Source organism: Protobothrops mucrosquamatus, unplaced genomic scaffold (assembly GCF_001527695.2).
Source record: "Protobothrops mucrosquamatus isolate PMUCROS unplaced genomic scaffold, P.Mucros_1.0 scaffold420, whole genome shotgun sequence".
Classification (NCBI taxonomy): domain Eukaryota; kingdom Metazoa; phylum Chordata; class Lepidosauria; order Squamata; family Viperidae; genus Protobothrops; species Protobothrops mucrosquamatus.
Window position 1 is genome coordinate 654,446 of NW_015386749.1, and position 16,340 is coordinate 670,785.

At 34.3% G+C, this 16,340-nt stretch overlaps 1 protein-coding gene across 1 annotated transcript in view; it reads left to right on the plus strand.

Annotated features, from left to right (window-relative positions):
• The first annotated feature begins 5,649 nt into the window (after positions 1-5,649).
• Positions 5,650-16,340, plus strand: part of SPHKAP (SPHK1 interactor, AKAP domain containing) — a 42,483-nt gene continuing 31,792 nt past the window's right edge. Inside the window, exons 1-2 of the mRNA XM_029284205.1 lie at positions 5,650-5,718; positions 13,583-13,693. Coding sequence (XP_029140038.1) covers positions 5,650-5,718; positions 13,583-13,693 — 180 coding nt within the window. The remainder of the gene's footprint in view (positions 5,719-13,582; positions 13,694-16,340) is intronic.

Below are 16,340 nucleotides of genomic sequence, written 5' to 3' on the forward strand. Positions count from 1 at the left end.
TGTTCTTGGCAGATCCAACATTGTTTTTGGAGATTCCAATATTCCAAAGAGAAATATTGGCTTTATTTTTTTTCCTCTCTCCCCTATCATTGCTGTTAACAAATATTAACTTTGAGTTCACACTGGATAAAGTCAACATTCCATAATGCTAGATCTGATTCACAAATGCAGGTCATTACTTGAGAGGCATCACTGATAGACTTGCAGAGAAATATCCAGATTCAAATGCAAGCTGTGCCATGAATGAATCTATTTCAAGGAATATTTTGAAAATATAGTGTAGAAACCATAAAATGAAATTGTATATTGGGTGAAGCTGAAGCAAAGGTGAAACCAGAGCCCAGAGTTGGGTGAGTTATTCATTCTTTTACTGGGATCTGCTTTTATTGGGGTGGGTGGGTGAGGGGAGAGTGTTTTCTGACTTTTATTTTTATATTTTTACCTCAAGCAGTAGTTGTGGGAATAGAGAAAAATATCTTCATGCCCTGGTCTTTTGTATAAAGCCATATGAAATGACTTTGATGGCTGCTTACTTGAATCCAGGTCTACAGCATAGTTACTAATAAGGTGCAAAAGTCATACAATGGATGTGAGAAATAGCCCAAGGTGCTATTAGATGTGAACAGTTTTGACTATGCTTTTCCTGTACAATGATTGTTGTCTTTTGAAATTGGCAACATGTTATGATGCCAAAGGTTTTGTAAATTTTGTTTTGGATTTTATTCCTGAATAACAGCAAGAGTCTCTTGTTTGAGATAAGTGGCCATACTAATTGAATGAATGAATGAATGAATGAAAACTCCCTTAAAATAAATGATTTTATATTAAAGACAAAGTTAAGGATGAAGTGCTAGAACTTCTGTTTCTTTAGAAAGGAGACATATTTTAATGTGCAGATATGATTATTATGCTTAGTAAGTCACTTGGCCATAACAACATTCTAGGTTGATAAACTTTGCCTTATGGCAAAGTAGGTCATTTGGATGAGTTCCCATGTTTAATAGAATAAGATTTTTCAAAAAGTGTAAAACAAGGAAAGAAAATATCTGTATAAGGTTATAGAATTATGGCTCTTTTTTCCATTCAATATTCTCCATTTGATATTTATTCCAAGGTGATATCTAGTTTAATATTGGGATTCCTACAACTATTCAGTTGTAATACATATGAAATCCCTGTTCAAAATAACATAATGTGCATTGAGTATAGGCAATGGGATACTATATTTTTTAAACACAAAGCTGGTGTTTATTTAAAATTTGGCTGATAAAGTGACAACGTGTAAAACTAGAAACAGATTCTTCTTCAGTAATTACATCCTTTATAGCCATAATCCTGAGACATAGATTATCCTAATGTGTGATCTATATAGCATGTGGAATTAGGCCACAGAGAGCATTTACAGTTTGCCTGAGGTTTGCATCTATAACAAATCCCAAAGACATTTGCTAGAGGTATTTTTAGCTGTCACTTTGACTAACCATCTGTGCTTTTGCTGAAGAATACTCATGTTTAGAAGTGAACAAATAATGCTAAACAATTCTAACTTTAAAATCACAAATGCAATTACTGGGGTATATATGTCACCCAAACATATTTTGTTTATGTTTGTTGCCAAGTCAATACTATATATTTGAAAGAATGCATGTAAAATGAGACGATCTGGATTAAAATTTCAGTAATTTTGCTCTTCTAAATAGTTGTAATAATATTATACAGGGAATGATTCTGCTTTTACGAACCTATTTAGGGTTTCATTGTTTACCATACAACTCATTAGTAAATAATCTGGAGTTTAGCACCATTTATCTAACTTAAACACATGGCATTATGGTTTTATTAATGCATTATCTTGGAAAATGAATTTGGTTTTCTAAGCTGGTTTTCATAGTGTTCATAAACACTATAATTTTGAGAACAGAGACAAGTTCTTATTTTCAAATATGCTTTATATGAGCAGAGGTGGATGGCCTGCAAACTGTGTGTCATCTTCAGTCCACTTTTAAAGCCTGCAGAATCCCCTATAATAGTGCTGAAAGTCAGAAACAAACTTGCCAAACACAGTGGTATAATTTAATATCTGAAAAAAATAAGTAATATATAAGTTAAGCCTTTGATAAGTTTTAATACTCCTGTTTTATTTTTTAATACCTTCCCACTTCCATTTTAAAAAAACAACAACAGACTTAAATATTTCACTCCTACATGTCACAGTTGTCAAAGGGCAAACAACTGAAAAAAAGGTCCATAACGTTGAAGGGTGCTTCCTATACTTTAGAACAGTGGTTCTCAACCTTTTTAATGTCGCGACCCCAACCGGTCGTAAGTCGAGGACTAAACCGGTCGTAAGTCGAGGACTAAACCGGTCGTAAGTCGAGGACTACCCAACCGGTCGTAAGTCGAGGACTTTCCCTGCCCGGGAGCGCCGTGCATGGGTGGTTCCGCCCCCTGCGCCGGCCGAGGCATAGCTGGCAAGCGGCAGAGACGGAGCAGGCCGACCACCAGCTGGCCCAGCCCAAGGGAGGTAAGGCACCCACCGGAAAAGGGGGGGAAAATGGCGGACAAAAAAAATGGCGGACAGCCTTGCTTGGCGACCCCATGAAATGGTCGATCGACCCCAAATGGGGTCCCGACCCACAGGTTGAGAACCACTGCTTTAGAAGGAGCTGTATCTCATCAGTATTTTGCTTGAACTGTATTAGAACTCTAAGCTAAAATATTAGTTTTTTAAATGCTGGTATTTCCATTTGCGATCTACTCTAAGTAAATGTTTTGTTTTGTGCTTACTTAATATTTCTTGAACCTTATTATGTACAATTTATTGCAATTTAAAAATAGTTTGCTTATAAGACAATATGTAGAGATGCTTAGCATAGCCAGCCAGACATTTTCAATTTCACAATGTTCCAGCCTGCTCTTACTTCAAATTTAGGATGGGAATTCTATTGTTTGTTCATCTTAATATTATTATAAGATGGTTCTTCGCACAGTCAGCCACATGTTTAGACTGGATTTGGCATTTTTGTTATTATTATTAAATTTATTTGCTGCTTATCTCACCCTGTGGCTACTCTAGGCGGCTATCATATCCTTTTTTATTATTTTTTTTCAATTTGTTGCTAAAAGTTATATAATATCAGGGACAAAAGACCTTACAGTGAGAGGTTATTGTAGAAAAGCAGACCAATAAAAAAAAAACACTGCCATCCTGAAATGAGGAAAAAAAATAATGCTTCTCCTAGCAAAATGTTCAGACCAATTTGAGGGCAGATGACGTTCTGCAAGTAACCTGGAGACAAGTAATATAGAGCTTTATAGGTTAAAACCAATACTTTAAACTGTGCCAGAATCCAATTGACAACCTGTGTACACCCTGCGAAACAGATATAATAATAATAATAATAATAATAATAATAATAATGATGATGATGATGATGATGATGATGATGATGATGATGATGATGATGATGATGATGATGATGATGATGATAAAGTTGGAAGGGACCTTGGAGGTCATCTAGTCCAACCCCCTGCTCAGGCAGGAAACCCTATAACATTTCAGACAAATGGCTGTCTGTGTGCCCACTGGCAAATATCCATGAGGACCTGGGGCACTGGTTTTGAACCAACTGAAACTTTCAAATGGTCCTTAAAAAGAACCCCATGTAAAGTGTGCTGCAGTAGTCTAGATGTATGTCATAGTATATATAGTTGTAAATAACATCCAGAATATTACTAAAGTGGTGATGGCTCTTGTGAGCCATATGATAACACAGAATTTCCATATTTAAGGCTATCTGACAAATTTCTTATCAGAATGCCCTATTTCTGGAAAATAGCTTTAACCTAATATTTTACTATCATGAGTTTGTAATTAATGTATCAAACAGCATGCTAACTTCATATTTTGTACATAAGCATTGACAGTGATAGAAGTTCCTGTCCCAGAAATGTACCTCAAGCTTCAAAAAAAGATGTGGAAGCATTACTAGCTTCAAAAAGATCAGTCTTTATTAAACTGGCTTTATACATTATAGGATTACAGCACTGGACTCTGTCCGGTGGGTCAATTTCCATTCCAGATTGCTATGCTGATTGCTTTTCTGTTTCAGTATCAGATTGCCAGCATCAGTATCAGATTACCAGCAGAATTATCTTATTTGTAATAATACCAAGAAAGGGAATTCAGTCTTTGCATGATCCCAACTAACTTGGCATGAGAAATGTCAGTTAAAAAAAATCAGTCAAGGATCTGACTACCATAAAGGCCAACTAGCCAAATTGATGAGAATATTTCCAAAACACAATAGCACAGCATTTTATTGTGACGCAGCACTGCTGTTCAATCATCTGGAGTTAAGACACACATTACTGGCCTTGAAAAAGCTGTCAGATCAGGTATAATCAACTGATGTGAGCTGACAGTGTTACAACAAAGTCCACATAAATCATCAGAACATATCCAGATTCAGATCAAATAGCCATTGGAGGGAGATCACTGCCTGGAGACGGACAGGAGCAATTTTAAAAAATGAGATACTAGTGAACTTTTTTAGCTTCTGTCAAGTCTTTCTCTAATGATGGATAGCCTTACCACTGTGATAATTAGAAAATGGCCTCGACAGTTACCACCATCTAAGTGTGGGAGTTCCTTAAGAAAGAGTTTAAGCAGCCAGCCCAAGGTTTAAGATACAAATTGCTTCACTATATTATGCTATCATATTCTGTTCTGGTTCCATGTTTTGTTTGAGGATTTGGCCTATTATTACAACAAAATATGGAGGAAAGTTATTTTATATGCACATAGTCATGTGACCCAGTGGAAGATATTTCCTTCACAAAACAATAGGAAGGCTAAAGTCCTGCTTTCTGACTAGAAGAAAACATTAAATTCTTTCTCTTTGGGGAATCAGGATGGCAATTTTTGGTAGGTACTTTTATACAGCCATAAGAGTCAGTCCTTGTGTCAAAGCTGAATTTATGTAAAGGTCTTTGCCTCATGACTTCCCATTACACTAATTCAGTAACAGTAGTATTTAAGGCTGTTATGAGCTTTGTCTGATGATGAATTGATCTGATAAAATTCTCAGATAATTTCTATGAGTCCCATTCTTCAAACCAATTAACTGTTCCATGTCTGTGCTGATAAATATGGCAGCCTGCTTTGCTTCCTAAATTTAATCAACCCCATTGTATTCTTTGCTTTGAATGGCTATAATTCACCTCTTTTCTTGGGTATGAAGCAGATTACTTAGTATAAGATTTAGTTTGCAATTTCTTGCCTGCTGGCATAGTGAATGGATGTAACTGCTATATAATTTGGAAGCCTCAAATTGCTTCTTTGATAGAGAAGAGAATATTTTATTGTATTGTTGAAGGTGGACAGATGCTATATCCAATGTAGTTCTGTATTTTGATTTTTATAAAAGGCAGTCAGGCCACTATTTCAGAACAGGGCTCCAATACTGAAAAAAATATACACGTAACTAATCCCATAACTAACAGTATGATGTTTTGAGCCAGGAAAAACTGCAGGAACTAGAAGGGGAAGAGGTAAGAAGGATTATGAAATCATGTTTGATTCATTTGTGCCAAAGTCACTGAATTATTTTTCCTCCTTCTCTCTTCAGCAACTTTGAATGTCCCTTGATGTACGAAATTTCGCACTATGGTGACACAGATAATAGTGTCAGAAGTTCGGTCACAGCATGTAAGAAGGTAATTCCTTTTTGAAGTTGTTTTAGTCAGTAATTTAGCTGTGCTGTTTACCTATTATTTCAATAGTATTTGAAATGCAGATAAGGTAAACAACTAAATGAGGAAAATATTAATATCTGGATGCAATCAGCTGACCATTTGCTGAAAAATAGTTACATATTCTAAAAACGTATTTGTTCAGTTTTTATGGACAAACCTGATTATACAGTATGATGCCTCTTAGCCTATAAAAACAGTGGCTTATAACAATGATTGACTCAGACCAGTGGTGGGATTCAGACGGTTCGCACCAGTTTGGCAGAACCGGTAGCTAATTTTTTGTTGCCCAGGCCCAGAATGGACTTCCAGAAGCGACATCCACACAGAGAACCGGTTGTTCACATATTTGAATCCCACCACTGACTCAGACCCAACAGGGCTACAAATGGGTACAAATGGATACAGTGGGTAAAAACACAACCAGAATTATGGATTGAAAATAAGGAAGGACAGAAAGAGTTGGATCCAAATATAGTATAAGAAGTGAGTTTTGAATGTTATCTGATTCAGGAACTATTAAACCAAAACTGTCCAAAATGAAATCAGGAACCTAATTTATCCCAGAAAGACTTAGGTGTGACCACAGGGTCTATCCATCCAGGAATCACTGCCAAACATTAAAAGAAGAAAAATGTATTATTATTTTCAAATTTTAAAATGATAGAGTGGAATATTCCAGTCCAGATCTAAATATATCAAGTACTGAAATTACCTGCAAAGATTATGTGATAATGTGTTCCTTTTACACAATGACTGATATGGCAATTAGTTTTAAAAGTGACTGCAAAATCTCTCAAGAAGGAATCCAACTTGGGTTTTCCAAGTCCCAGGTTCTAGATCTACTTATGTCTAAAAGGCAATTGTTACATATATATAATTTTCCTAAAGATTAATATTAAACTGAGGAGTAATAAATATTGAATACCCAAGTTCAGATATTATTATCACTTTGATTTATCAAGGATCACGCTTGGGTGTATTTTGCCCACAATATCTTGTATATCTTTTTATGCTATCAAGAAAAGCTAATCAACTTGACATGCACCTTTGACCATAATGGTTAACTATTTTATCAAAGCAAGATCCCTGGCTTGCTTATGGTTTGAGGCGGATCCTGATTTGAATAAAATAGTAAGAAAATCATAAATAAAGAAAGCTTAGTTTCTTCTGTTGCTTATGCTAATAGGAGAAACCAGTTAAAAACAATTGAAAGGTGAACACTAGTACATTTGCTTGTTAATGATTACACCAGGATTCTGATGAAATTTTTAAGCTTTCCAAAATGGACCTTTGACTATCCCTGAAAAATGGGTGTATTATCTTTTAAGGATCCATATATATCTTGCAAAGAGAAAAATAGGTAAAATTCTTGTTTATGTAGTGTGTTACATATAACTCCTGTTTCACTGTGGAAACCTTATAAGTAAGCAAAATTTTGCCCGGTGAAGATTCTTGCTTTTAGAATATTGCAAATGCTTCCAAATTCCTATCAAATATATTGATACCTAGATTTGTGGTCAGCAGAATCACAAAACTGATTACCAGTTTTGTAGATTCATCAGAATGCAGTACTGCTGAAAACAAAGACTCATAGGGAGAAGCATTTCTGCACATTTGGATTTCTCCCATTGAGTGGTAGTTGAGTACATGGCACATGATTTGAGCGCATGGGGGAGTATAAAGAGAATATTAAATGAGAGAGAAGGGTGGGAGAGACAGAAAGAAGATTGTGTATATATACTTATAGAGGGGGAGGTTTGTCTATACCACATTGTCATAGTTATGTAAACCCGGCCCGATCTGCCATCATACTTGGCTGTCAGGGCAAAAGATTTCCAACTCCTGGCCTAGATTTTTACTGCAGATTTTTTTTACTGACTGTGCAATCTGTAAGGCATATTTTACTCCACCAAACTATGATTCACTTCCATATCGACAATAATCTCAAATAATTCACTTATTAACTCACAAGATGTGTTAATATGGAAAACATCACTGAGCTCTGTTTATAAGCCATCACAGTCCATCTCCTGATCCCACACAGTATATTAACTTAATTGATTTTTTTAAATGAAACTTTGTTGTTTGCGGTGGGCTGGCATAAGAAAAGAATAACATAAGCATTCCCTTCAATTAGTTTTATATTTGTTCAGTTATTCCTAACATGAACAAAAACTCATAGCATATGAGATGCCAAATATTATTTCACTGACTCCATTTTAGAAAATGCATGTGGAATGAGCCCCCAAAGTCTCATCTTGTTTTGCATGTTCTTTGCCATATCTTTTTGATGAGCTGTAATTAAGCACTGCAATTAAGATGATAAGGCAAGAATAAGCTGTTATCTCATGTGTGAAGAGAACCTCTATAGGGATGTATCCAATTATATATTAACCATATTAGTCATTTAACTATCTTAACGTATGAAGTGATTGATCAAAATTTATAGTCTGTGCACTATTAGACAGTGTGTCAATTCTCTGATTTACAATTGGAAATACAGGCCATAATAGGGGCAGATTAGACTATTTAGAAATTTCTATTCAAAGTATGTAAATTAGAATTAAGGCATTTTTTTATTTTATTGCCGTTGAACAATCATGAAGTTTCAGCTTTGTATACGTGGTATATGACTTATAGGTTTGTAGGTTTGCTGAGAAGGTGAAGAAAATGGTATTTTAATCACAGAATTTTTTAATTCAAGATGTCCCTGGGTGTTGTGGGGATCATATATTAGTCCCCAAATATAATATATCATATATTAGATTGGGGATCAAGGGTTACATCGCAGAATAGCCAGGGCTAAAACAGTGAAGAAGATGGAGCCAATAAAATAATAAACATGATATAACTTTATTTGACATGTAAACTAAATTAAAATACAACCAACCAACAAAGAGGAGTTTTAACTCCTCTCATGTTAAAAATCACATTGAGAGAGCAGGAAAACTGAAAGCCAATGCTTCTTAAATGATAAGCTAGTTTGAGTCAAAACAGCTCAGGTTTTGATAATTTAATTCAAATGTTGCAATGATTGACGTTAGAATAGGGAAGAATTAAATTGTTGGTCTGAAAAAAATACTTCATCTGGATTTTTGTATTCCAAAATAATTGTTCTACCATAATGGGTTCTTTTGAAAAATACTTCATTATCTGAGACCTTTCAGAACAGGATGGAACTGTGTAGTCATGTAATCAAGAACAAATCTATGGTACATATTCAAGATATAGTCCTTCTGTATAACATCTAAACAATTAATTCATTAATAATTTGCACAGAGAATATACACAGCACCATGCAAGAAGAGTTCCTGCTGTTATGTCTTATTCTGCTGTTATGTCTTATTCTGTTCTTTGTTAGATTTATATTCCACTTTTCCTCAAAAGTTCAAGACATGGGGTTTAATTTATGCATACAGCAGCAAATTTATTCAGCCAAAGTTGCCCAATAAGTTTCCATTACTAAGAGTAGACATGAACCTCAGCTTTCCTAGTCCTAGTCCAACACTCTAACCACTATACCACACTGACATACAATAGTGGTTTTGAAACCTTATTTTTCCCCTCCACCATAGACTTGTGACTGTTTGGCTGTTTGACATTATAGAAAGGACTCAAAATTTTAAGATTCTTCCAATTAAGTTTCTTCCAATCCAAGCTTTCAAAAGCTGTTCTGTTCAGATCCAGAACTTCAGGCCTGTTGTACCTCTTTGGGGAATAACTTTAGATCATTCTATTTTACTTAAAAAAAACAATTTGGAAAATTGATTTCCAGTTTGGAAAAAATTCAGAGAAAAGCAACTAAGATGATTAAAGGCCTGGAGACTAAAACATACAAAGAACGGCTGCAGAACTTGGGTTTGGCTAGTCTAAAGAAAAGAAGAAATAGGGGAGACATGATAGCAGTATTCCAGTATTTGAGGGGCTGCTACCAAAAAGAGGGGGTCATGTTATTCACCAAAGCATCAGAGGGCAGGAGAAGAAACAATGGTTGTAAACTGTTCAAAGAGAGAAGCAACCTGGAATTAAGGAGAAACTTCCTGACAGTGAGGACAATTAACCAGTGGAACAGCTTGTCTCCAAAAATCGGGGGTGCTCCATCACTAGAGATTTTTAAGAAAAGGTTAGACAGTCATTGTCTGAGATGATATAGGTCCTCCTGTTTGACCAGGGAGCTGGACTAGAAGACTGCCAAGGTCCCTTTCATATTCTATTCTATTCTATTCTATTCTATTCTAAGTTTTTAAAAAGTGAAGAAAAAAAATGGGTTGACCCATTTTTGATTTTTTTTTCTTAGTACATAATTTAAAGCTTATAATTTTAGGCCATATCAGTGAACTGCTTCCATTTTTACAGCATAACATTGAACATGTGAGATATGTGGTCCTAATTATTAGTATATTATGATCAACCATGCTTTTACCATTACCAGATGTATTATGAAGATATGCATCACTGAAAATTTCATACAAAGGGAAGGAAAATCTATCTAGCCTTCAGTTTTGTACCTGCAAGTTTAAAAGAAATCCATAAGAACTTATTTCCATGTCTCTATTCATCTGTGTGCAATTTTCTTTTTCTTTTTGTATGATAATTTGTCAGATAAAAATTAGCATATTTTAATAACATGAAAACTTACCTTAGGATCTTTGGAAATAAATCCTGTTATTCTCGCCAGAAACTATTACATTACAATGAAGCTTAATTTTTTTCTCTCCTACTACACCTTCAGATAGCTCATAGCAAAATTTCATCTCCATGTATGAATAACTAACTGCTTTTGTTTTCCTCATTTCTTCTATGTGAGCGCTTGTTTTACAGAAATTTCATTTACCTGAATTAAGACATATAGACTTATGGAGAGTCCAACTTCCCTAAATTTCAGCTGATAGTCTTTTCAGTACCTTACTGTACAGAGTGGTCATGCATAACATTATCTGCTATTCCTTAATTGATAACCTTTTCCATAGGCTGTTTCTAAATATTGGAGACTGTTTCCCTCCGATATTTATATTCAACTCTCAAAGTTTTCAGCCAACACTGGAAAAGAAACTGCCAATAGGTCATCGACATGGAAATAGTGTTTTACAGCATAAAAATAAATGCTGACAAATTATGATCCTATTTAAGTTACCAGATTGAACAAGCATCTTCAGAAGCATTCAATTAGCAGCAATTCCTGCTCTTTACAAACCAAGAAACCATGCTTAGAGTGCTGCAACAAGCTAGGTTTTTAAAACACAGTTAAATGTAATAGTTAGTTCTGAAACAATTAAATTATCAGTTTGAATAAGACAGGAAGCTAACATTTATTTTAAAATTTCCTGATGTACTGTATATGTTTCCACTGGAACACGGGGCAATGGAAGTATTACTTGTACAGTCAAAAGGCTTGATTATATCTTGTTACTGAAACAGGTATAATTATCTGAATTCTCACAAAGTTATTTAAGAAGAAGAAATTGTTTTTAGGTTTAAAAAAAGGTAGACTCTTAGGTAAAGTTCTATAATAGATAAAATTAGAAAATATATTTCAGCAAATACTTTGCTTTTCACCATGCATACATGTGTCTCTAAATATAGATATATATTTAATTTCGTCTTGAACAACTGTTCTAACTCAATTTTAGATTTTGCATTGCCACTGATTACTTGATTTCATTAGTTAATTGGTATTTTCAGAAGGCCTTTCTAGTCAATTTATCTCATGCTATTCAATTTCTGAGTGAAAATATGAGTCGCTCTTCTATATTATAGATACCTTGTCTCAAAAATGATACTATTTATGCCCCAGCAGTAGAAATATTAGAAGTATTCTAGTGTCATCAATAATTTTACAGAGTTTTATTCTTGGAGTACCCCCAAAAGCAGCCGATAAGATTTTGCTTATTTGGCATAGGCCTCAGGCTGATATTTGGGAGGAAAAAAACAAAATAAAATGAGGAATGCAATGCAGTGGAAGTAACACAGCTCTCTGGAATCCAATGAGGAATAATCCACAGTGTAACTTGTTGTTATTGATACAGTTTTTTTATTTATGTCCAATTATCCTACATCTTTTTGGCAGACAGTATAATGGCACATTTACTAAACTAGACCTACCATAGAATGGAACTTTTAATATCTCTTTCCTGCCATCTAGTGCTCATCCAGATTTCTGCATGTCATACCTGGCACCTCTGCCTCATGTCTTACAGTTGTTGTTTTTTCCCCCAGAAAGATCCTATTCTTGCAAACCCAGTGGCCATAATAGTCAATGAAAATCTGGAACAGTAATCACTTTGTCTTTTCTGCAAAAGGATTAGTATTTCAGGTCTTTTTATTGCTATCTAGTAATAATCTGGAGTTTTGCAGACCAGTTATATATAAGCTTAGTAATGATAATAGTAAAATAATAATAGTACTGTACTAAAAGGGTGCTATATTTCACATATTACTTGGAATTAATGCAAGGGCTGTAAATGTGATTTTAAAAGTTCTGGCCCATTAACTAGCATAGCCCCTAAAGGGAGAAATAAAGTATCATAATGTGGTTTAGTCTGCATGCCTTACACAAATATTCATTTTTCATCAGTTTATAGTTATTGTTATAGAACAGTTGTAGTTTATTTTTCATCATAATTTTTCTCTTTCTTTCTAGTAGCTTTAATGCACTACTATGATGCATAGTTTTAATCATGACAATTTGCATCCTGTTGAAATGGGGAGATGCCGGCCATTTCCCTTCTCATCATTTGGAATCATAAACACATTTTCCTACAAGATTTTATTTGCAAACAAATGTAGTGTGACTATTTATAATTTCAAACTAGCATTAGCATTTGAAAAATAAGGCCTCTCAATGAAAGGAGGCAAAATCATTTTTATGTAAAATGATAATGTCTCTTTCGTAAGAAAGTAAGTAATATACCAGGCTGCATTTTTAAAAAGATTATTTAGTGGCATTCCAATAATTGGAAAAGATTTTGCTTTAAGGCATTGTTCATCAACCACCAGCCCCTTCAGAGACTACCATACTAAGAATGTCAAGGCAGGAAGAGAGTTTGGAGTTTAAGAATATAAAAATTTCTTCATTGGCTATGATTAAAGATGAGTTGGAGCATCCTCCAAGATTGTGATAAAGAAGTTGGGAAAAAGATTTTATTTCTAATCCAATCCAGATAATTGACAATGATTTAATTAAGCCATAAATTAATTATTAGTTTCGTAGTTTATACTTGGACTACTTTAATCTAGAGCTTTCCATTGCATTTACATTGAAATGAATAATTAAATTTTAACTCCAGATTACGGTATGAAATTAGAATGATAGTCATATTCTCCATTCTAGCATAATAGAATAAACCTTAATCAGTTTTCCTTGAATAGATGTAAATTGTAGATAAAGTAACCACAACACATGCACATACTATCTATTGATCTCTCCTGTACTAAATCATAATTTGTTTAATTGATTTTTTTTAATTTACTGCAATTGATTTATTGTAGCACCTTTAAATGGCATGGGTGAAAATAACATTATTTTGAGAACCTCCTTTAGCCAATGCAGCCTAGAAGTAAGGAGAAATTTCCTGACACTGAAAACAATTTATCAGTGGAACGGCTTGCCTTCAGAAGTTGTGGGTCTCCATTACTGGAGGTTTTTAAGAAGAGATTGAATAGCTATTTTTCCGGAATGACATAGGGCCTCCTGTTTGAGCAAAGGGTTGGACTAGATGACCTCCAAGGTCCCTTGCAACTCTCTTATTCTGCATTGTATATAATGCTGTATTCAGGCTCATGATTTCATTTTGAGAAGGACTATGAATTGTTTTTTTTTTAACAGGTTCTTTGCAGTAACAGCCTGCTAGAATCAACAGACTATTGGCTCCAAAATCAGAAGACACCAAGTCGAATTGGCATCATGGAGGATAAGATGGATAAGAATTGCACTTCTGTAAGTCCTTTGTAGAGGAGAATATGTATAGTCATAGCTCTGAAAGGCATTTGTCACAATAAAATTGCATATAAATTAGTTAAAGAAAAGTAATGCCTAATGGAATTATAATTATTACTGAACTGAAATGAAACGAAAGTTATTCAATTATATAATTATGGTTTTGTTGTTGGAATTGGCGCCTATGATCTGGCAGTTGTTTTTCCCTTTAGGGAGAGGGAGAACATGGGATTCAGGAGGAAAGAACTATGCATGCCAAAGAAGATAGAACAAACAATTACTGTCATTTCATTTAATATTTTAATTTATGTTCTTAGAAATGAGGCATGGATTTTATTGGGGTGGGGACAGGAGAATAAAGAAACAGAAAGGTATAGACTTAACCAAAGCAACCAAGAAAAGGTCTTACTTGATACAATGAAGATAAGTATGGTGTGACTAAGAGGGATATTTAATGATACCGTAGAATCTACGGTGTACATGGAACTGCTTGCCAAGAGAAACAAAGAGAGCCCTTAAAATACAAAGTGTAGAAACAAAAAAAGATCATTGGTTTAGGAGATTGCTAAGCAAATTTATAAATGCTTTTTGAAGTCTATTCTAATTAAGGAATAGAGTATGCATCTAAACCGAAATATTACATTTATTAATTCTGTTCTTAAAATAACTCTGAATTGCCATCAGTATCAGTTATAAATATTTTAGAACAGTCATCTCCAACCTGAAAACTTTCACATGCATGGGATCATAGTACCCATAATTTCAAGCCATATTGGTCAAGATTTAGAGTTTTTAAAATTAGCTTTGCATCTTTTGGCTTTATCCTCTCCCTCCGTTTGAAACCTAAGTTATTATTAGTAATTACATATTTTTAGTGCTAATCTGCTGCTTAGTGCTTAATTTTGAAACACCTTAATTACATTTCACCAAGGAAAAAGAAAAAATAGCTTCAGGAAGTTAGTGTTATAGCAATAAAAAGCCATGGCTATTTCCTGAGGATAGTTTCTCAGAACTTCACAGTTTTGCAAATAGAAAGCTAATGCTTTGCTTTAAATGATTAGATTCATAGGGCCCTAATGATAGTTAATAATAAGGATTACTTCCAAGATAAATGTTCTCTGCTTCAGCTTTGCACATGTCCATTGCTGCGATTTGATCACAGTACTGGTTCATCTGCTTTATGCCTGTCTGTTAATTATTTGCTGCCTAAAAGGGGAAGTCAGGATAATTAACTTATGTAAAAAAAAACCTATCTGATTTTCCCAACCTGATGCTATAGTACATAGCATAAATTATTGAATGAGTATATAATTTCCTTATTTTATATATTCATTACATTTTTCTTCTGGGAGCTCAAAACATACTAGGGTTTCCTTCCTTATTTTGTTATCACAATAACCCTGTGAGCTAAGTTGGCATGAAAGATGATGATTGGTCTAAACCAGTCAAACTGCTGGCCCATGGGCCAGATGTGTCATGCCAAAACCGCACCCACACCATTGCTGACAATGGGGAAAAGTCCCAATACGTCGTGCGACGTCACGTGATGTCGCGAGTTTGACATGCCTGGTCTAAACTTATCCTATTCATGGTCAACTGACTTATTTTATTTATTCTACGCCATTAAAAATAAATCCCAAGTTTACTTATATAAGAAATATAAATACATTGTTCTTTCATGTCATGTTTTTACCCCAATCATTTTGCAGCTGAAAGTCTATTTGTTCTCTCTATTTTAGACATTGTAGAGTGGATAGAACCAATGTAGGTGGATCCTTATTCTTGCTCTCTTTTGAGTATGGCTCCTACTTAAGGATAGATCATTACTCGGTTTTGATAAAATTATGAAGACAAAGAGTTTACCCTTGTGCATGGTGTCATTTTGCATGTTAAAGGACATGCAGTTGCAGCAGCTAAAATAGCATCTTTAGAAGGAGGTAGTCAGATACAGTTACACAGAGCATTCTGAATAATTTCATTGACTCTATATAATGGAATTGTTTCTGGAAACTCTGTAAAAATTCCAACTGATATATAAATTTATCCTCAGAAAATATTTTGACACTTTAAAGAAATATCCATATAAATAAAAATCTCAAACCTCACTAAAAATGAAAATAATTTTAGTGGTTGTCCATCTTTGAGTGATACTATAATAACTGGGTATTTAGAAAAGCTATAAGTAGTAGTATCCAGCAGGCCATTTGGTTGCTGGGTGCTTCGGTGGGGATCTGTAGTCATCATTTTACAAACATGATATCTCTGTGATCTTTTTGAAATGGAATGCCAGGGAGAATTTAATACACTTTTGCCTGTACAATGTTATGATTTGGTGCTATCTTGGATCAAAAATCTCAGTGTGGCCAGAATTATTTCAGGTATAAACAAGAAGTACCCTGCTAATTCTTAACATATGCTACCAAAGGAAGCAGATGGCAAGCATGACATAAATATTTATTGGCATATTTTTGTTAAGGATTTGTCAGAAGTGACAATTAATTACATTAGAACCAAAAAGTAGTCAGCTTTCATTACAACAAAAGATTCATAATTATTTCTAAATGCTATGAAATATGCAGAAAAGGTTCTGTATGACCATGCCAAGTATTTATATGAAGAACAACTTGTAATATATTTATAAATTTAC